Source organism: Euprymna scolopes, chromosome 23 (genome assembly GCF_053919585.1).
Source record: "Euprymna scolopes isolate OS-2025 chromosome 23, ASM5391958v1, whole genome shotgun sequence".
Lineage (NCBI taxonomy): Eukaryota > Metazoa > Mollusca > Cephalopoda > Sepiida > Sepiolidae > Euprymna > Euprymna scolopes.
In genome coordinates this window covers 15,822,036-15,844,852 of record NC_136504.1, presented here as the reverse complement: position 1 = coordinate 15,844,852, position 22,817 = coordinate 15,822,036, and the positions used below count along the sequence as shown (strand labels likewise).

The 22,817-nt window shown below is 28.6% G+C and overlaps 1 protein-coding gene across 7 annotated transcripts in view; it reads right to left on the bottom strand.

Moving 5' to 3' along the window:
• Positions 1-22,817, bottom strand: part of LOC145245773 (uncharacterized) — a 723,444-nt gene that overhangs the window by 33,250 nt on the left and 667,377 nt on the right. For 4 of the 7 annotated variants that reach the window (XM_080107381.1, XM_080107382.1, XM_080107385.1 and 1 more), the window contains 2 exons: positions 20,551-20,694; positions 3,953-4,015 (listed from right to left, as the gene is read on the bottom strand). The exons of 1 other annotated variant lie outside the window; for it this stretch is intronic. In XM_080107381.1, coding sequence (XP_079963507.1) covers positions 3,953-4,015; positions 20,551-20,694 — 207 coding nt within the window. The remainder of the gene's footprint in view (positions 1-3,952; positions 4,016-20,550; positions 20,695-22,817) is intronic. 2 more of the 7 variants (XM_080107384.1, XM_080107383.1) reach the window with 2 other exon arrangements.

The following is a 22,817-nucleotide window of genomic DNA, read 5'->3' as shown; positions in this document are numbered from 1 at the left end:
TTCATTTCTTTCAATCAACACATGGTTGTCTTCAAGTATGACGTAAACAAATTCTTGATGAGACATCCCCTTAAGTAATCAAGTTTACTAACAATGACTGACATGTTCCCCTTGACTACTGTACACTCATTAACCCTTATCCTCGAGTGGCCTCCGGGCCTTGATAAGTGGTGACTCCTTTGTAAAAAAAAAAAAAAAAAAAAAAGAAGACTTTGATAAAAATTAAAATTAAAGGGAATATATATATATATATATATATATATATATATATATATATCTGGGCAGGTACATCTACCACTAGTCTCTCACTCTTAGACAAGGTCCAAAAGAGTCTTGAACCTAAGAGGTCCCACACTGTCGGCCAAGCTCCAACCTCTGTCCCATTTCCACAATATTGCATCCCTGTATCAGTTTTACAAACACATTTATGGAATGTGTTTTGGTGAACTCGTTCTCCATCAACATAATACTCCCAACTACCCAACAAGCAGCAAAATCCCACCCTTTTAGATGCCAGAAAGCGTTTTCTACTAGTTTCTTCTTCTTAGATAGCTAATAGTGTATTATCATTATTACAGCAAATATTGAAAAGACCCCCCCCCAAATGTATTTGCTTAATACACAGATTCCGACCCTGTAAACAGCAATTCTTCTCTCTTTGCCAGAAACATCGCTCACGTGATGTAAGAACAAAAGAACGAAATGATCTACTTTTATTAAATAAAATGTTGTATATTTATTGGCCCTTTTGACTCCAGACTAGGCATGAAGCCAGTTCATGTAAGGAGTTAACAAAAAAAAAAAAAAAAAAAAAAAAAACTAGCCAGTAGTATCTGTTCTGATGCTACACTTCACCATTTCTTTCATTGGTCAGTGAAGGAGAAATCCTTCATGACTGAGACAATTTTTATCTTTGCTCCTATCCAGAGTACGTCTTTTTGGTTAGCTAGATTTTCTTACACATTAAAAACTGACCTTTTGTCTAACTCAGCCCTCGTGGGGAGGCAAGTAAATAAGAACAATAAGTGTTAGATAGATTGATTTCAACTTAGAAAACAGCAAGGACAAAATAAGAGAAGCAAGAGTTACAAGGTTGTCGAAAGTAAACCCATTTAAGTCCATTTTCTACTCTCCTTATTATATTATATACTTGCAGGATTTGTTGAAGTTGGGCTCCAATCAAAATCGGACTTATCGATATCTGATTTGGACTAGCCTACTTTGTAGTTCTTCCATTATACTATTGGAATGAATATATTTTATTTTGTGTCGGTTTCTTTCTGAAAATATTTTTTTCCAGTAAAGAAAACTTTTAAAGTGGAGACTTTCTTTTTACCTTATTCATCAAATATTCTTATACATTAAAGGAAAGTAATCAGCTATTTCACTTGACTTTTGCAAAAATATCTAAAATCATGTTTTCCATTTTTTTTTTATAAACAAGACAATTCTATATATATATTTTTTTTTTTACTCTCAGGTTACACCAGGTTGGTACAGCAAATGTTTAAAAATATGATAGAAGCCACTCCGGAGAAGGTGCATTGCCCTCTGTTATTCAACTATAGAATCATCAACACTTATGGAGACCATTCAATCTTGTAAAAAAAAAGAATGTATTAATGCACGATTCAATAAGTCCCAGGCCTAACATATAGATGGTGTCACTTATAAAAACAGCCATATGATTTTTTTTTTTTTTTTAAAAGATTCCTAACCTTCAAATGACACATCTAAAAATTTTAGCACAATCGGATTATTGGTCTACAAATTGCAGTTCATTCAAGTAAAGCTAACGTTACAAGTTTTCAAAACAATGAAAAAATATATTTTGTGTGTTGATAAAGCATTACTTTCTGATGGGAAAAATACTCTTCAAGCAAACCTGCGGCTTGACAAGTGTTATTTGGACTAGACAAAAAACGATGATCGAGGGGTTGTGTGCTGACTTTACACGAAATCATAGACACAAATGTTAGTGAATACTCGCATCACCCAAATTCCAAGAAAACATAAAAGAAAAAAGTCACAAACTCGTTTTGGTTGATCGTAAATTGAAATTATGTAAAAATAGCAGAGAAACTGAAGAAATCAAAAAGCAGTATATTCACCATTTTTTATGAACGTTTGTCAATAACTGTGCTGTGTTCAAATTTGGTGTTGCATTGAACTGATAATCAAAAACGTGTCGACAATTTAGAGTATTGTTTGCAACTGTATAACACAACAACGAGTTCTTATATATTTGATAATGGATGAAACATAGATCCATCACTTTACTCTGGAGTCAAATCAGCAGTCAACAGTGAACAGCAGCAGGTGAAAGACAATTTGATTCCGATTGTACTAAATTAGAATATCTTTAATAGTTTCATATTTTCTGACACAGAAGATATATATATATATATATATATATATATATATATATATATATATATATATATATATATATATATATATTAACTCCAAGATGGCAGCCGAGGTAAACACGCAATGGAATTCCATTTTTTTCAACATTAGGTTGTCATACATAATTCTTTCTAAGCAAAAAAAATTTCTATGTTTTCTAAAGAGTATATGCAGTAAAAGATTCGATATTGATATAATAATTTGATTGTTTCTGAAACAAGTCTATAAAAATGTGCCAAAATTTTGAAATGCTAAAAGAATTTAGTAAGAAAAATAAATATTTGGAACTTGGAATGTAGCTATACTGTTATATATATATATATATATATATATATATATATATATATATATATATATATATAACAAAATTATATAATACATAATTATAAATAAATTATATATTATATAATTATAAAATATATATAATAAAACTTCCAAGACTATATATATATATATATATATATAGTAATTTATAAAATATATATGGCGATTAAGCTTAATCGCCATATATATCTTATAAATTACTAACTAGCTCTACCTACGTATTGAGCACTTTTGAAGTAAATACTTAAAGTTTACGCATAAATCTATACTTTCGTATATTAAATTTATGTGAGTAAATGAAGTAGTTATATATATATATATATATATATATAACAAAATTGTATAAACATGAGAAAACCCCAACATAGATTAATCTACATTTCAATGATATTAATCGTCTCCTCCCTGAGGAGACGATTAATATTGTTGAAACATAGATTAATCTGCCTTTGTTTTTTTTTCCATGTTTATATAATTTTACTTATAATAGCTCTACCTATGTATTAAGCACTTTTGAAAAGCAGTTTTATTTTTAGTTCCAAAAATTTTAACTTGTTTATATAAATTTTACAGAAGGTCAGAAAAACATTAATACTATTGTTTTCTTCAGCCCGTTTTTATCTGTTCTTTCTGGTGAGAACAGACATAAACAGAGGCTGAAGGGAATTCGATACTTTTTGACCATAAACTGGTCTTCTTATATTGGATTTAAAATCAATGGTACCAATGTTTTTCTGACCTTCTGTAAAAGTTTTAAATAAACATTATAATTTATATTGAGTTTTTCTTTAGCATCGAGCACTTTGCTGGGGTTCTTTCCCACAAACATCACAGTGTGTGTGTGTCTGTATATATATATATATATATATATATATATATATATATAGCTTATAACAGTATGTGGATTCATCTATAAGTTCACATATGTATAAATAAACAACACATCAGTTAAAACTAACTTCAAGGTTTCGTTCTTTTTTCTTTTAAGATAATTAAATGAAATTCTAATCAACTAAAATCAGATCCAAGTGAAAAGAATTGTCAAAGAAAACTCCAGAAAAGGGGGAGGTAACTGTTTGCAATCAGAATCAAGATCAAAAATAAGGTGTGCAAAAAAAAAAAAAAAAAAAAAAAAAATGAAAAAAATGAGACAACATGCATGCAAGATGTACAGACATGATCATCAAACGACAGAGTGCTCATGTGGATGACAAAATACCTCCGATGAGTTAAATATTTGCCGGTCACATGACCTGACCCGTCACATCCAGGTATAGGGCATCTACAAGCAAAATGTAAGTACTTAGGTTAATAGTAATGTAAACATGTGGTCAGTAAGAATGCATGTACTTTAAGTGCTCCAATATGGCGTTTGATTGACTGTGCTGAAAAGTTAATCATCAAAACTAGGTTAGTTAAAAAGGAATAGAAATTAAGTAGAAGTTAGAAAACAATTTCTTTTTTTTTTTGTAAAATGAAATAGTAAGATAGAAAATAACTTCTCATCAAGAATAAATCTTGTGAGAAAAATATATTTTTATTTACCATTTCTAAAATCACATCAGCAATACAAAAAAAAAACTGTTTTTCTCATTAAACGTAATATATCCAGTTCTTTTAATTATTCTAACATAAGAAAATCTAAAATATTTAAATCTATAAAAAAAAATCTTAAAATCTTAAAAATAAATCCTTCAAATCTAAAAACAAAATATGCTTAAAATCTTTTAAAAAACCCTTAAAAATAAAAAAAAGATATCTTAAAAATCTAAAGAAAGAACACACGTTAAAAATCTAAAACAAATCTTTAAAAATCTAAAATTATATGCTAAAAATCTAAAAAATAAAAAAAATGATAAAAAACTAAAAAAAAAAAAGCTGCAATTATGAAAAGATACACAAACACTTTCTCCTTTCAAAATTCTTAGAATGATAATTTGTATGATTTCAATTACTCAGACTACTGTTTTCATCTGCTAAGTAAAAATCAGTAGATTCCAATAATTTTTATGATTCCATTACAATTACTGATTCTGATTCTTTTAAAATCTTTATAGACTTTATCACTTATCTTTCCAAATCTGAAATTTGAAAATGGTACGATTTATCACATTGTTTATTCCTATAATTTACAAGAACAATTTGGTACGTGAGTGTGTATGTGGACTATATCATATAGCTTGCAGCATAATATCTTTCATTCAAAACAATTGGCTTCTTTGATACAACAAATGCAAAAATTCATGTTTGCTTTGATCTTAAGAAGTTAAATAAACCGCAATATTTTAATTTTGCCTTTAAACTATGATTCATGCGGGAGATTACTTTCTATTCACCAGTTTAAAGGCTACAAAATCACTTTCAAATCTTGTATGATCACAAAATAAACACATGTTGGACATTTTTTTTTAATATATTAGACAGTTGTATCGATATTTCCTCAGATACAAGGAAGTCATTTTTGCCTTTAATGTTTATTTATTGCAATTGTTTTTAACTTATACAAAGTATAACATTTTAGTTGTAAGGGACAACTAATTTTATATTGGATTTTTTGGTAATAATATTTAAAAAATGTTTACATAATACTTGTTGTCTAAGAAAAACTATATAACTTTTTAAATAAACTGTAAAAAAGTATAACAATACAAATCAAAATTAGCTAGTCAGAATCAATGGTTGATATGTCAGCTTAAATGTTATTCAGGTTCAACTAATAAAATCTCATCAGATACGTTGATATGTTAGATGTACAAGGTAGCTTAAATAAGTTTTCCAGACTTTTTTGCAAAAGTATTTAAAACTGCCGTAGACTCTTGAAAATTCAGTATGTTATTGCTATACATCTTATGAAATGACTGATCAATTTTTATGATTTCAGGAACAGCTAGAGCAGGAATTGGAATACACACTACTAAAGCCAGACTGTCACAGCTGATGAATTTCAAAAATGCAATCTGGATGTGAGGACACTTTAGAAGAATGATACGTAATAAAATTCTGTTTTAAACTTAGAAAAATGCCACAGAAAAGTGCAAAATGCTTTAGACTACTTTGGAACCATCTTGCATGGATCAAGCATCAGTTTTTGAGTGGCATAAGAGCTTCAAGGAAGGCAGGGAGTCTGTGTGGGATGATGAAAGGTGTGGGAGGAGTAAGGAAGTCAGAACACCAGAGTTGATTGGCCAAATAAAGAATTTCATAGATAAGGACCATCGTGTGTCTATAGAGAATAAGTGCACAGTTTGATGTTAATGTGGCAACTGTACACACAGTTATCCACAAGGAACTGAAGATGTGGAAGATTTGTGCAAATACACCAGTCTACAACTCCATCCTTGCCACAGACTATTTGATTAAGATGGGCATCAAGACACTTCTTCAAAGTCATTATAGTTCCTCACCCTCCCTAAAGTTCAGACCTTGCTCCCTGTGACTTTTGGTTATTCCTTAAGCTCAAGGAAAACCATAGAAGTTGTCATTGAAACACTTGAGATGAAAGGGCTGTAACAAGGGTTATTGACATATTCACACGAGGAATTCCACAGGGCCTTCCAGAAGTTGTTGGAATGATACAGCAAGTACATTGCAGCCGGAGGAGATTACTTCGAAGAGGACTAGAGTTTCCCATGTGTTTACTATCAATAAAAGTGCTCATACAAAAAAGTCTGGAAACTTATTGAAGGAACCTTGTATCATTCATAGCAACATTTCTTCGATTCCAAATTCAGTTTTAAGTAATTTTCTCAGTTCTCTAGAAGGCAAGATTATATAACTTTTTAAATAAACTTTAGTACTTTTTTTAGTGCAGATAGCATGGTACAGCAAATAACAAATGAAAATTGGATAGTCAAAATCCAAGTTTGATATGTCAGCTTAAATGCTACTTGGGTCCAACTTTTAAAATCTGATAAGATAACTTTATGTGTAAGATATGCATGGATTAAATTGGTCAATGTAATTACTATATTATGACGGTTTGAAATTCGAAAGTGATTTTAAAGTTTTATACTGGTTTGAATTTTGGTTCATTTGTGCTGGTAAACCAAAGAAAATCATGAATTTTCATATGCGCTTCTGTTGTATTAAAGAACTAAAACGTTCATTTATAATTTCTTTCTTTATTAAACAAGGCTGCTTTATTGCCTTATCCGTTTGCAGCTATACAGTCTTACATTTAGGTAACCTTATTACTTTGAGCATGCACTGTAAATGCCATTTCAATATTTATAGTTTAAAAAAATCGACAGTTTGTTTTAAGAAACAAAATACAAAAAAAAAAAAGGATGTCTTTTAAAAAACAGTTCAAACAAATGTTTTATGAATTCATGGAAACATTGCTTTTTGCTAATCAAAACATCACATTAATTTTACTAAAAATAGATTTAGATATTCGGCAAGTATAAACAAATGCAATTTCAAAAAGTATCAAAAAAAAAAAAAAAATGCTGAAAAAATCTTTAGAAAAAATAGTTTAACTTAGAACGTTTGCATTTAAATGGAGAAAAAAATAATGATCAAGAACGATTATGTAAAAAAAAAAAAAACTTAAAGAACTGACCAAAAAAAAAAAAAGGATTCGTTTTTTACAAATAATTTTGACAGATTTATAATTTCAAGAAAATAACATAAAAAGATTCACCAATAAAGCATCAGATTGGGAGAGGGGGTAAATAGGAACATGGAAGTTGGTTGAAAAAGACACGGGATATTATGTTTGCTTTCGCTTTCTTTCTTTGGTAATTATATATATATATATATATATATATATATATATATATATATATAAAATCATGGTAATGGATAATGATGATAAACGAATATAAAAGTTAGCAAGATTTTTAGCTATTTGCACAAGAAGCAAATATATAGAAACAACAAGGCAACATTAAAAGAGTCTCACCAGTTTGGAAAAGAGAGCAGCCACAAAAATGGTTCAATACAAAGCCAGAGTGCAAAGAATATAGTCAAAAACAGAACAAAAATATCAAAGAAATATTTCATAGAGATTTTTCTTTCTTTTACTTTTTTTTCTTTGATGGAAATAAATTAAAATAGGATTGTTGGATGTTCAAAATGAATTGGAAGAAAATGATTAATTACTTTTATCATCAAGAAAGGAAACAGATGTGTTTTGCTTAAGATAGTAAACAATAACTATGTTTACTAGTTATTGTTTAATCTGAATGGCACAAAATATTTGATCATTAAGTACGAATAAATGACATCTAAATTTTAGCTTCTTATTAAAAAATGGTTGTGGAATGGTGTATCCATTGGTTAAAAAATATGAATGTTTTTATTATTCTTTGACAATATTTAAAAAATATCTGTTAATAATACATCCTCTCACTAAAATCATAATATTAATCACCTTTGCATATATATATATATATATATATATATATATATATATATATATATATATGTATGTATATATATATAGTGATGGAACAATTCCAATATTCCCGATACAATTACTGATTCCGTACTAACTTCCTGATACCAATACAATTTCAGATTCTTTATAAATTTCTAAATATTTAACTATAGAGTTGTTATCCCCTCCCCCTCCTCGATTACCATAAAAACACATGTTAAATGAGCAGATGTTTTCCTAAACAAAAAAAATACACTTTTGGTGGATGATCTATTGATTTTAGTTTTACTGGTAGTCTAAAATCAATAAATATTTATTATTTCATCATTATTACTAATAATGTAGTAATGGAAGATTTTGCTGTAAACAAAATCAAAAAAAGACAAAAAAATCGTATTGGCATTGGAAAACATGCAGAATTTTTTTATGATTCCCTAAATGGTCCGATTTTTCTGATTCTAAATTCCGATTAATTGTCTGAACACTAACATATATATATATATATATATATTCTTATGTAAATTGTTTTAAAAATAACTTAATTAATCTACAACTCATGATGGTCATAATCTTTGCACAAATTTGTACAAAAAAAAAAAATTTAAAATAAGATATTTTTTTTAAATAAACCAATGTGTTAATCTTTCAAATTACAAAAAAAAAAATAAAGTAAATAATTTTAATGAAATATATATCTCCCCCTCTCCCCACTAAAAAAAAAACTGTTTGGGAAAGATTTTCAGGTAATTATTCCGAGTGTCCAATACATTAGCATTGTTTTATCATGATAAATATGTATGATGAATTGCAAAAATTCTATCATCAGGAATTAAGACATAATTGCATTTAAGTAGCCATTTACCATACAAGATTTTACATTAATTTAAATTGAGAGAAAAAAAATACTCATATCTGTGCAAAGCAAATCATTAAATGAACATTTAATTTCTGATACCTAATTCAAATGTACTTTAGAACCAAAAAACTATATATATATATATATATAAGTTATGAAAATATACACACTAATTAAGCTACACAGAATTTTCCGTGTTTCATCCTCGTGAGAATTTGTCAGGCTATATATATATATATATATATATATATATATATAAAAATAAACAAATTTACAAGATCTATAATATATATAAACAAATCCAAAAAGATGCAGTGTTTACCTGATATAAGCAATGGTAAACTTCAATCTAATATAAATACCAATATTTATATATATAATTTAATCCCAACCAAATAAAAAAGCTCAATATGCACACAATAGAAAGTAGAGCTTATTATAAGAGAAAAAAAAATTAAAACTATAAGTTGAAATTTACAATCAAATTTATTGTTCAACTGAATATTCCAAAAAACAATTTACAAAATCCTTATTCCGCAGAGTTTCAAAGAATGCTATTCTTCTCATCAGAGGACAGAAAGAGATCAGCAAATTATATTTGTACTTATTTATAATGTCTCCCTACGGGACAGAGTTAGACACCAGGGTCGTTTTTTAATGTAGAGAAAAGTTACGAAAATAAAAAATTGTCTCAGTCGTAAAGGACTGCTTCTCCACCGAAAGAGAACAAGAAATGGAAGTGCAGCATCCGAAGAACAGTTACTACACTTTGATCTTGGCCAAAATTTGTAACAATGCTAGAATTTGCTGGTTATGGCATTAAATGAAACCGCAATTTATTATAGTCATCAATTGCAAAGATGTACATGTCGTTTAAAAACGAGTGAAAAAAATGTGGGAAATGTAAAAAATAATACAAACGAACCGGGCATAACATTGAAGCTTGTATGAAGATTCTTTCAAAGGTAATCCGAACGGTGAAAAAATATATATGTATATATATATATATAACAAAGAGGACTAGCCTCTCAAAATTGAAACAGAACTGAATTCAAACAGATCTTGGGCACATAAATGGCCCGATATCCTATCCAAGCCATATTCTTAATAAATGATAATAAATTGTACATAGTTTTATTCCAATTCTGAATACTAAACATTAGTACAAGCATTGGGAGTTCTTAATTATTAATTAGGTGCAACGAGCAAAGTAAATTTTATCATTTCTTATCAATATCATAATAATAAATGATAATAAAAAATAATTTTGGTTTCTGTATGATTTGGAAAACTGTTTCTTTTGTGTTAGCCAATCTCTTGAAGTTTGGAATTGAAACTAACTCAGAACCACCTAAAGAAATATATTAACAAAAACGGTTTGCAAAAAAATGTCAAAGTGATCAAACGCAGTCAAAGATGACCCAAGAGTTCTGATTCCTTATTGATATGTAAACGCATTCTTATTCTAATAAACTAATCACCATTTATCAACCATTAAAGAATGAAAAATTGGGTGGAAATGAGCATTTTATGTGAGAGATATCTACCCCCCCCCCCCAAAGAAAAGGGGGCACTCTTGATGGGGAAAAATGAACTCTGGTCTCAATAATCGAAACGTTCCCACTAACAACTTGGTCATGTACCACCTGCTTATGACTGTCCAAATTTTAGAAATATCAAACTCTGTTTTCACTTCTTTCAAATAAAAATCATACTCTTCTTAGCCACTGTTCTATGTATTCGTTTGTAAATATCAACCTCTTTGTAATAATTCGTAACATCTTTTCAACGAAAAAGCAAAGAAATGCTAAAAATATAAATTTTAAAACAAGCTACGCAGCATATTTATATATAAGTTCATAAATAGGACTTATAGGAGTTCACAATGGTTTTTATGTTAAGAACAACTAGAAAAGGTGTGTTCACAAACTGAAAAAGATTTCATAAAACATCAGTTCAACATTGAGATGAATCTGATAGTTTAAAGTACCGGTCAGTCTGCAATGTGCCATTGATAAGAATTGAGTTCTTGTCCAAAATTTTCTCTATATTAAAAATAAAGAAAAATCTGTATGGTGTACATACCCATAATGAAATCATATTCTAAAAATCGCCTAAATTGATCTAGTAGTTTTAGATTTAAATAAGAAAATCAAAATTTTAAAGGTAATAGAATAGTGATTTTCAAACAATCTAAAAAAAAAAAATTAAATAAATAAAATAAAAAACAAAGGGAGATAATTCAAATTTCAAGATTTATGTTGTAATTCCTATAAAATCCCGTTAATAGTTTAAAAATGATTTTCTTTATAAAAATAAAACTATTTGATCAATTTACATTATTTTTTGGAATATATTTCCATTTCATTAGAGCTATGTACATCATATATATTTTTCTTTTTCAATATAAAGTTAATTCTGGTCAAGAAACCAGAATTGTTGAGAACAACTAATTTTTTTTCCTTTAAGAATATTTACTTGGCCTTTTGAAGCCACAAACTTTCAAATATAGTGAACGTATAATATCTACTACATAATGGAACACTTTAAATGAAAGATTTACATACTAGCCGATATATTGTCAGTGTTCAAGGCATATGAATGACATTCCCCGTCCATACCTTTGATACAGGGATAGACACTTAGAAATTATTCAGTCAGTTTTCATTCAATAAATTCCTTCTTTTTATTTCTTTTTAATACAAATTTTTAAATTTTACAAATTGATTTTCAAAAGAATAAAAGCTTCATAGAATTTAAATTTGAACCAGGTTAACATATTTTTGCAGAAAAAAAAACTTTTCTTTTTTTATTTTAGTTAAATAAAATATTACTTTCAAAAATGACAAATATATTTTTTCCAACAATGTTTTAAGGAGACACAACAAACTACGAGATCTTCAGAGCAATGAGTCACCAATGACATTGGTTTCACTTTCTTCTGATTGTAAATAATTTAATTTTTGCATGCTTGTTAACATACAGCTGACAGATCAATTTTTTTAATATGTTGTTTTAAGAAAAAACAATATTACATACTTAATTATCATCCCCATAATAGTAATATATCCAAAAATTATGAAAAATCATTGAGTAGAAATCTATTTAGTAATTTTTATGGAAAATTGATTAAAATCATTTTTTTTCTTTACGAAGCAGTGGACAAAACTTAGAAAATTACTTGTGTCATGGCTGCAATATTTGTTGCCTATAGTGATAGACTTTTGTTTTACTAAAAACACAATAGCAGTTGTTCTACTCTATGAATTATCATAATTTTTGGATATATTACTATTTTCTACATGACAATTAAGTATATAATATTGTACTTGCTTAAAAGGGCGTATTAAAAAAATTGCATTGTTGACGATCTTAACAAGCACCAATTTTTGTCACTTTAACTTGGGTTTCTGCATTATTGAAGAGAAATGAATGAAAGAGAATGTACTTAATGATGAGGAAGAGAGTATGGAAGTAAAATAATGGAATGGAAGAGTCCATTATGGAAAAACAAAAGAGAAAAATCTGAAAATGGAATGTCCTTATGAATAACATGCAATAAATGAATTAAAGTGTTATTTAGTGATGAGTATGCCACCCTCTTATTATAAAAAAAAATCTCAAAAATCGCCCCCATCTTTACAAAAAATTAAATAAATTTTGAAAGATAAAATATTAAGGATAATCAGAATAGCCAAGAACTTTCCATTTTATCTATTTTATAAACCTATTTTATAACCTATTTTATGAACCTAATTTTATGATTTAATTTATAACCTATTTTATGATTTAATTTATAACCTATTTTATAAACCTATTTTATGATTTAATTTATAACCTATTTTATAAACCTATTTTATGATTTAATTTATAACCTATTTTATAAACCTATTTTATGATTTAATTTATAACCTATTTTATAAACCTATTTTATGATTTAATTTATAACCTATTTTATAAACCTATTTTATGATTTAATTTATAACCTATTTTATAAACCTATTTTATGATTTAATTTATAACCTATTTTATAAACCTATTTTATGATTTAATTTATAACCTATTTTATAAACCTATTTTATGATTTAATTTATAACCTATTTTATAACCACATTTTCGATTAGTTCATTTACTCATACAAATCCTAATCATCGTTTAAAGATGGGATGGAAACAAATCTGACTTTAAAGATGATTTTAAAAACTATGACCTCTATAAATATTGTCAACTTCTAACCTTAAAAGTAGAAATTTAGCCAGCAAGCCCTGTTTACTTGCTTCCCCACAAGGGTAAGGTTAGAGACAAGGTCAGTTTTTTAAGTGAGAGATATCCAGACTCCTCCCCTCCTTAAAAAAGAAAAAAAAGGGGGGGGGGGTATTCTTGATGGAACAAAAATTAAAATTTCTCCAATCAAGAAGGATCTCACCTCCTCAAATACTACATTCTGATTCCAGATTGATGTCAAAAAAATAAATAAATAAATACTGATTCTCAACTATGACAAAAATTACTGACTCTTTATCTTAGAAAAGAGGTAGCTGCAAAATTCCAACTCTAGAATTGATTTTAAAAACTCGATACGTACAAGAATTGCACACCCCATGTGCACATAAAGTATTAACTATTATATATGACAACATCATGGTTAATAAAAGTTAGGAAAATAATTGTTTCGGTTTTTAAATTATAACACTATTTTAAATAATGTAAAAGAAACAACAACAAAAAAGAAATCTTACCATTCCCCACCCCTTATGAAAAGAAAATCATGTGGAAAAAAAACGCATTTTTGAGAGAGAAATTAAATTCTTTTTAACTGGATGGATACAAACATACATTAGTTTGTTAATCTTAATAAAAAATAATAGTCCACAAAAATATGTATTAAAAATCATATCTAATTAACTTTTTTAAAAAATCCATTTTTTTTAATCCAGAAATTTTGGAAAGTATTTTTTCTAAATTTAAAAACTTTAATCCTTTTCTGTTTGTGTAATTAAATTTATTTGAATCTCGACAGCAACTTTGGACTTCCACAGTAAAAGAACAACAGTCTCCTAGTTTCTGGATGCAATTCTTCATCAATTTATTGAACTCTACATTTGCTAAGAACGATAATCGCTAATTCAATTCAAAAGGGTGCAATAAAAGAAATAAAAAAATTGTATGTGGAGTTTTCTATCCTATAAAAAAATTGAAGGTCACTGCTTTATGCAATATGCCACATCCAGGCAAAAAGTGTTACAAAGTGTTCAATCATTTTTAAATATTTGTTGGTTTTAATATTCATAAATGATTTAACTTATTTCAGAAATAGAAGAATCAATGTTAAAATACTTGTTTGTTTTATTTAATCATCTTCATTAGATCATTTAATGCTGAGAATTATTTTTATTTATGAAATTTCTTCAATAAGTTTCCAGAAATTTTTGTACAGATATTTAAAATTGTCATAGACACTTGAAAATTCAGTTATTGCTATTCAGTATATATTGCTATATGAGATGACTGGCCAATTTTTATGATTTCAGATTTAATTGAACAGCTACAGCAAGAATTGGAATACATCCTACTAAAGCAAGATTGTATTTTTGGTTGTCACAGCTGATGAATTTCAAAAATGCAATCTGGATGTGAGGACACTTTAGAAGAATAATACACAATAAAATTCTGTTTTAAACTTGGAAAAAATGCTATGGAAACATATGGAATGCTTCAGACTGCTTTTGAATCGAGCATCAGTTTTTGAGTGGCATAAGAGATTCAAGGAAGGCAGAGACTCTGAGAGAGATGATGAGAGGATTAAGGAAGTCATATCACCAGAGTTGATTGGCCAAATAAAGAATTTCATGGAGAAGGATTGTCATGTGTCTAAAGACAAGAAGTGCACAGTTTGATGTCAGTGTGGGAACTGTACACATAATTATTTGTGAGGTACTCAAGATGCAGAAGATTTGCCCGAAGAGTGTCTCAAGGGTGCCCCATCTTCGTCACAGACTATTTGACCCAGATGGGTATCAAGATAGTTCCCTACCCTTTCTATAGTCCATTATTTAACCGCAGAACTTAAATGAAAAATAAATGTACAACAACCAAATAAAACGGTTGTATATTGCATAAAATTAGATGCAAAAAGAAAATGATGAAACTGGGTGATTTTAAGAATGCTTTTCATATCCGAGATCAAAAAAATATTCTTTAAATAACTATACTCCTCTTTCAATGCATTAATAGAGATAATTACTTCTTTATAAGTTTTAATTCACGAGTTATCAAATGCTATAGAATTAGAATTTTTGTTTTTTATATAACGTTTATTATTAGTAAATTATATTTATTTTATTGGTTATCTAAATATTAGTCGGCATACAAATGTAAATCAATAAAAAAATATATAAAAAATGCAGACAGGTTGGAATTTAAAAACTTCAAAGAAAGTGATTAACGTTTTTTTTTTTCTATTTGTATAATAAAGTAACATCACGAATTATCCCCCCCTGTTGTAGACTATCTGGTTTAAATAAGAACTCTTCAGCTCCCAAATAAGTACAATTATCTATGCAGGAATCTATTTTCAGAAGCTTCATATGCTTTATCACTTTTGTTTTTATATGAAAATCACTCCAGACAAGGCATGAAGCCACTTAGTAGAAGGAGCTAAAAAAAAAAAAAAAAAACTACTTCAAGTTCAAAAACTTGTTAATGATTAGTATCAGATGGAGTAGATTCTGATCTAGAAAACAGTTCTTTCATCTTTGTCAGGAAACATTGCTCCTGGAATGTGAGGACTAAAGGATAAAATAAAGGAAGCGAGTGTTACATGGTTGTGGGCTCCAGTGAACCTTTGTGCGGAACAAGCAGTATATAAATCACTTTATATATAATGTGTAAACATACATTGCATAAAGTGTACCAAGAAACAGGCGAATGTCTGGACTTCCAATCAGCCCTCCACTCCCAGCCTTACAGAGAAAATACATGCATATATTGTAGGAAGAGGGAATCAAGATGAATTTTTCCATAAATACTAACCAAAGGACATCCGCAAACTCCATCAAGATCCCATATCTCGACCAATAAGATTAAATCTTAAAAATTTTCAAAGATATCAACCAAATTAAATATATTATAAAAGAGAGAGGTGATTTGCTTGAAGGATTGCTGGTATGCAACTATATGGGTATTAATGAAGGTTGGTAGCAATGCAAAAAAAATGGAATAGTGAAAGAAATTATGAACAAAAACAAACAATCGAAGACAATACTTGAGTGACAAATCTTTGCAAAATCTATTTTTCAAGAGATCTTTCACATATTAAAGCAGTAAATATGGGACTTATTGCTAAATATCAAAAATATCCAACATGGTGTAACGTTTCTACAAAAAATATATTTGAAATCTAAAAAAAATCCGTCGAATCAGGTGAGTAAAGACGAACATTTTAAATAACAAGAGCATATTTTTTCATAGAAGTTTTTACCAGACACATTTGTTTTGGTAACAATTTTAAAATGATATCCACAAAAAATATCAATTCACTCTTTTCTACTTTAAATAAATTCAAGTCCAGAATAACCAAACCAAAATTTCATGAATAGAAACAAAGATTTCATGAAGCCAAAAGAAACGGTGACACTACAAAAAATCTACCTACAAAGAAAATAACAAAATTATCGACATTACTGTTAAAATTTATTGCCAGGATATAAGATATGATTAAAGATGATAATTAACTTAGTGTTTTATATAATACAGAGTGGCCCAAAAGTTACTGACCCATGAAAACACATTTTTGTTTTTGAATATTTTCCTTTACTTTTTTTCAGAGTATTTAGAACTGTCTTTTTGACATCACTATGAGCAGATATAGCACCGAGGAACCAACCCTCATTGTACAGTTGTACTTTGAGTTCCATCGGCCAATTTCGGAAGGAAATCAACAAATTGGAGTTTTGCGTTCCTCCTTAAAAAGAAGGCTCTTCTTTGTTATTATAGCAAAATCTGACAGCTGAAAAAATTTAGTTTACATTAAAAAACAATGATAACTAAGGGTTTTATCGATTTCAACAATAAACAATGTTATTTACCTAATTAATTGTCATGTAACAATTAAATATTACTACATTATTACATAAAACATGTACTTTGTACAAATAGATGATTGTGTGACAGCCACCATTGTAACAAGATGGACCGAATAACTTTCTCTAGCTTCATGCTATTATATATATAGCGTATTCATGTAGCAAGTTGAGATAATTTAAAGAGTGTATACATTTTATTAGGACATTATATATATATATATATATATATATAAATAATAAAAATTACAATTAAATTTACCAAAATGATCCAAGATGATAAAACTAAAGTATATTATAAATATTAAAGAATTAATATTTATAAAGTTATCTCAGCCAGATGTAAAAGCTTGATAAAACCAAATAGGAGATAGAGCTTATAATATGAGCAAATAGTTAATAAAACATGTTAAAAAACACTTTGAAAAAGAGTTAAAAACATATTTAATCTGAAAAGGAAACACTTAATAAGTGGATAGTCCTTAATCCGCAGAGTTTCAAAGAAATACTTTCCTTCTCATCAGAGGGTAGGAATTAGCAAAAATGCGGGATCGGATTTTGTATGCAAAAGTATTTGATGAAACAACAAGTAAGTCAACGATCTTACTTGATAACAAATAAGTGAAGCAGAGGGAATATGGTGTGTATATATATATATATACACACACACACACAGTTGAAATGTTTTTGAAAACTATTTTCATTAATAATTAATTTTCTATCTTATCGTTTTCATAAATTTTGAATATTTTCATTACTGCGACAATTCAGTAAATACCATTAGGTTCACTTGAAATTCAATATTTCAATTTTCGAATTTCACTACAATAATGAAGAAAAACCAAAACGAATGTTACATGAAATGGACATGTTTCGCTACAAAATACATCTTGTACAGAACCTTCAAGTTCAGGATTATGAACAAAGATGGGAATATGCAATGAGACTGTAAAATATTTAAAAGGGTCAGTAACTTTTTGAATAAAAGAAAAATAAAAAAATTAGAGTTTATTTGCACTATAACTAATATGTGCAAACGTTTTCGATTAACGGTGTAAATCAAAGATGTGTTTAAAAAACACCTCATTGTATATAAATCTATATAGTCAATGAACCCATAAAAACCATTTCAAAATATTTGGTCAATACAAAAAAAAAAATAGGCTTTCAAAGAAAATGAAGAAATCTAAGATTATTATAAATGGTTGTCTGCCCATGAAATAATTTTGTAAGTGAACATTAACTTTTTATAGGGAAATTTGAAAGCCTATTGCTTGAATATAAGTAAAATGGACATCTATGAAACAAGAAAAAGATTTAATAGGAGTTTTGTGTTTATCACACAGTTAGCAATAAATCCTTCCCTGAATTTTTACTATTTTTTTTAGTTTTTATACTTTTATACTTAAATCAAACACACAGAGGAACTTTAAATTTTCAAATATGAAAATCATAAAAGAGGATTTTCAAATATAAATGTTTTTCCAGGTATTAAAATATTACACATGAAAAAAAAAACAAACTTTTTTTTATAAGGGCAGGCATGTATAAAATTAAGGTTTTCTTTTAGAAATATGAATAAACTATAATACTTGATGTTTGTCTTTGCATTTAATTCAAGTCGTAAATTACTTTCTATTTGACAATTTAAAAACTCCAAAATCAAATACAAATGTAAAAGGCTATGGTGTAAATAGGTGTTAGTAAAAAAATATTTTTTCCATTATTAATAGATACAAAAACAAAATGGATGGCATTTGTTTGTGATAATTCGAAATTTGTAAATGATTTTGAAGCCTTTAAACTGTTGATGCCAAAAGTAATTTCTTGTTCGAATTAAAGTCAAGTATTATGGAATACACATCTGACATAAAAGAATCCTAAAAAAAAAATAATCCCTTAAATAATAAAGCATTTTGAAATCTATTTCATTATAAGAAATCAGAAATGAGAACATCTCTATCATCAATGTTAGATTGAAATTCAGATGAAAATGTTTTATGAAATAAGTCACTTTGTGTACGAGTTCTTTCCTCATAGGTTCCGAAACGGATGGGCCTATCTTTTACAAATTTCACACAAAGCTAATTTATATGTCTGGCAGTGTTCTTAGATATGTGTTGTACAGAAATTCATCCAATAACTATCGAAAATCTAAAAAATCCAATCTTCAAAATAGCTTTTCTCTCTTATTAATAAAAAGAATAATTTTTTACGTTAGACCGGCAAGGGAAATAATAACATTTCAGCAAATCATTTCTTCTTTAAAAAAAAACAAAAAAAAAAACAGGTTTATTATAATCTGGACATATAGCTCCATGGTAGAACATTCAACTACAAACCGCATGATCCCCTGTTCAAGCTCAGGTGTACCTCACTATTTTAAGTTTTTCTTATTAACAAGTTCAATTTACAATAAAAGAAACGGTACCATTTAAAATCATTTCTCCATTTGCATATTTTAAAACTAAACATTACTCAGAAGTGACTTTTCCAGAGCATTCATCATCAAGTCCAAATATCAGTTGACGTGATATTGTAAACAAACACAGACAGAATTTGATGAATTACATTATCATTATTTTCATCTTTTGAATTTCTTTCGCAAATTAGTCCACCAAGCAAATTATTCCTCATAATATATAATAATCAACAGAGGATTGATTCTACAATAATACATACACAATCTGCATAAATTAAAATATCACTTTTAAGTGTACTGTATGACCGGGCAATGCCGGGCTGCCAGCTAGTAAATACATAAAAAAATGAGACAAAGAGGAAAACTATTTTTACTTTACGACAGAAAAATGAAAATGCGACCGTAACAATTTTCTATTCTATATCTTCAGAGCCATTCAAAAATGATAATTAGGTCATAACCATGGCAACGTCGATGCAAGTAGTTTGCAAACAAATCATTATTAGAGATTGCTTATCATCAATAACAAATAGCATTCCTTGTAATCTAATAAGTTTCTAAAAATTTCTAGAACTTTCCGCCTCTTTTGATAACCGTTGCAAACTCTTTGTGTTATCACAACAGCTATTTACCATTGATTCCTTAACAATAATGACTCTTTGTTTTCTCTGCAATTTGAGTGGCAATCAGCCTTCTCAGGTTTACAGTACTGTGCCATTCCAGTGGAGGTCTGGCTGGTGCTTTTCTTTCAGTCTTTCCATCCTCCTTAACCTTTCATAATCATTTTGTGCAATACCAGCTGAGACCAGTGCCGCTTTATATTTTATTTATTATTATTGTATTTATCAATAATTGAAGTGTGAGGACAAAAACGTTTTGTTTTGACTGTTTAACAGATTCCTTGGTGACTGCATAGTTTCTAAAAGTTTAATATTCATGGGTTTGCATAAATTATACACAAACAGTGACTTTAATTTTGCTTATATGTATTGTATATATGTTGTTGCTATGTTTCAGTTGTATTTGTGTTTTACGGAATTTGTATTTTGTTATCATAAGCAAAGGATGTTTAACCTACCTCAGCGGTTCATCGTCTTTTCGTTCGCCATCTTTTCCGAGAATTTTCTTTAACTTAGCAGCCCGAGGGCAACCTGAGAGGCTGCGGTGTGAGGTATAGTTTCCCGTGATATGTCCTGAGCCATCACAGCCTGGGGTGGGGCATCTAACGAGAGGGCAGACCAGAGCAAACGCAATCAATTCACCAGAGCAGCAAAAATTGAGACATTGACAGACAGCGACAACAACGACAACGCCGAGAAGGAGAAGAAAGAAATAAGAGACAGATGGACACTGACACACACACGCACTTGGATAAACACACGCACACAGATTTTTTCACAATCCCATGCACTAAACAATTCTATAACTACAAAACAACATGGAGAGGTATCATGCTGGCAGTTGGATATAGAGAAAAGGGGGCGATAAAACTTTTGGTTACTCTAAACTAATGAAGAATATTCAAGATGAGCCTTTGCTAAATGGCACGAATCAAAAAAAAAAAAAAAAAAAAAAGAGAGAAACCTTAAATTTTTTATTACATTTCTGAATTTTTGAGATGAGGATTGGTTATCCATATTATTTGGATTCATCGTACTACTGTTCTCATCTTGAGTGTGATTTTTCACAACGTTTCGGTCAATGTAAACTTCGACTTTCTCCAGGTGTATTTTGTCGAACTCTGCAATCTCTATCAAGTCTTTGCTGATGAAATGAGAGCATGTTACCCATGTAGACTAAATAAATGATTCTGTTCGTAATTCTTTGAGAGATATCCAGAGAACAACAGAAAGATTCCCGAGTTTGACATGATACACCTAAAAAATGTCAGAGATCACATCAACTGAAACATGAAAATGACACTCAAGATGAGAACAGTTGTCCAAAGAATCCAAATAATGGAAAAACAAATTTGTTTTTATGTTGAAAGTATAAAAAATGTTTCATAAATTTTGAGATAAGGATTTATAATTTGTTTTTATGTTGAAAGTATAAAAAATGTTTCATAAATTTTGAGATAAGGATTTATAATTTGTTTTTATGTTGAAAGTATAAAAAAATGTTTCATAAATTTTGAGATAAGGATTTATAATTTGTTTTTATTTGATTCTTTAGGCTATTGTTCTCATCTTGGACATTATTCTCACAACGTTTCAGCGAATGTAACCTCTGATGTTCTTCAGGTGTCTCTAATCGAATTCTGGAATTTGTATGGAATTTCAAATGGAAGCCTATATATTTAATCCACAGGTGTAGCTTATTTTTGTTCCATCAGCCATGTAAAAGTCTTAAGCAATTCATATTTCAAAATTATATTCTTAGTATTGCCTGCACTGAGGATTGACCCTTGACCAAATAAAATACTATCACTTATAACTGATTATTATTTTAGCATTTTATCTGTTATGCCATGGATCATTGTGAAGGTTGGAAGTTCAATCGTAAGTGCAGGCGATACTAAGAATACGATTACAAATTACTTAAGACTTCTATCAAGTCACGGCTGACAGAATGAGAACAAACTAGCCCTGTGAATTAAATAATAAAATAATTGTGTATGCACATGTGAATTTAATCAAAGTTCATGAATAAAAGTCTGTTTTTACATATGTCACAAAAAGAGTCATACAAATATATGGGTCACTTTAGCCTTCCACTAGCTCAGCTAGAACATAAGGTCAGTTTGAACTGACTTTCGGCAATATAACTATGAATCTTCAATATGGCCAAAGAAAGAGTTGTGAAAAGGCTTGCCTTACTCTACAGAAAAAAAAACAAACTGTCAGAAAAAATATTGTCTATTACAATTTTAAATTAGCATACATTCAATAAAGACTTGCGTTAGAGATTTCGTACAGATTTCGGAGCTTGACAAGCTACACCTGACGAAAACCGGAGGTTTAATCGTCTGAAACGTAAGAATAGCATCTAAGATGAAAAGAACGGTTCAAATAATCCAAATATAAAAATACAAACATAAATAACGCTTGATATTTTGTAAATTAAGCCGATCAAAAAACTTTTTTTTTTTAATTCTTTCAATTTTACAGTTAAAAAATTTGATTGGTAAATGTTAAGATTAGATGACGGTTAAGATTTTTAAAAAAGGTGATAAAAATTATATTTTTTAAAGATTATTATATGCTGTACATATTATAGATAAAATCAATTTAATATTACATATAAATTTGGATTAAAAAAAAACATTTATTAATTTCTTTTAGCCATGGTAAAAAAAAAAATCATTAGCAAGAGACAGAATTAGGGAATGCATAAAACTTAGAC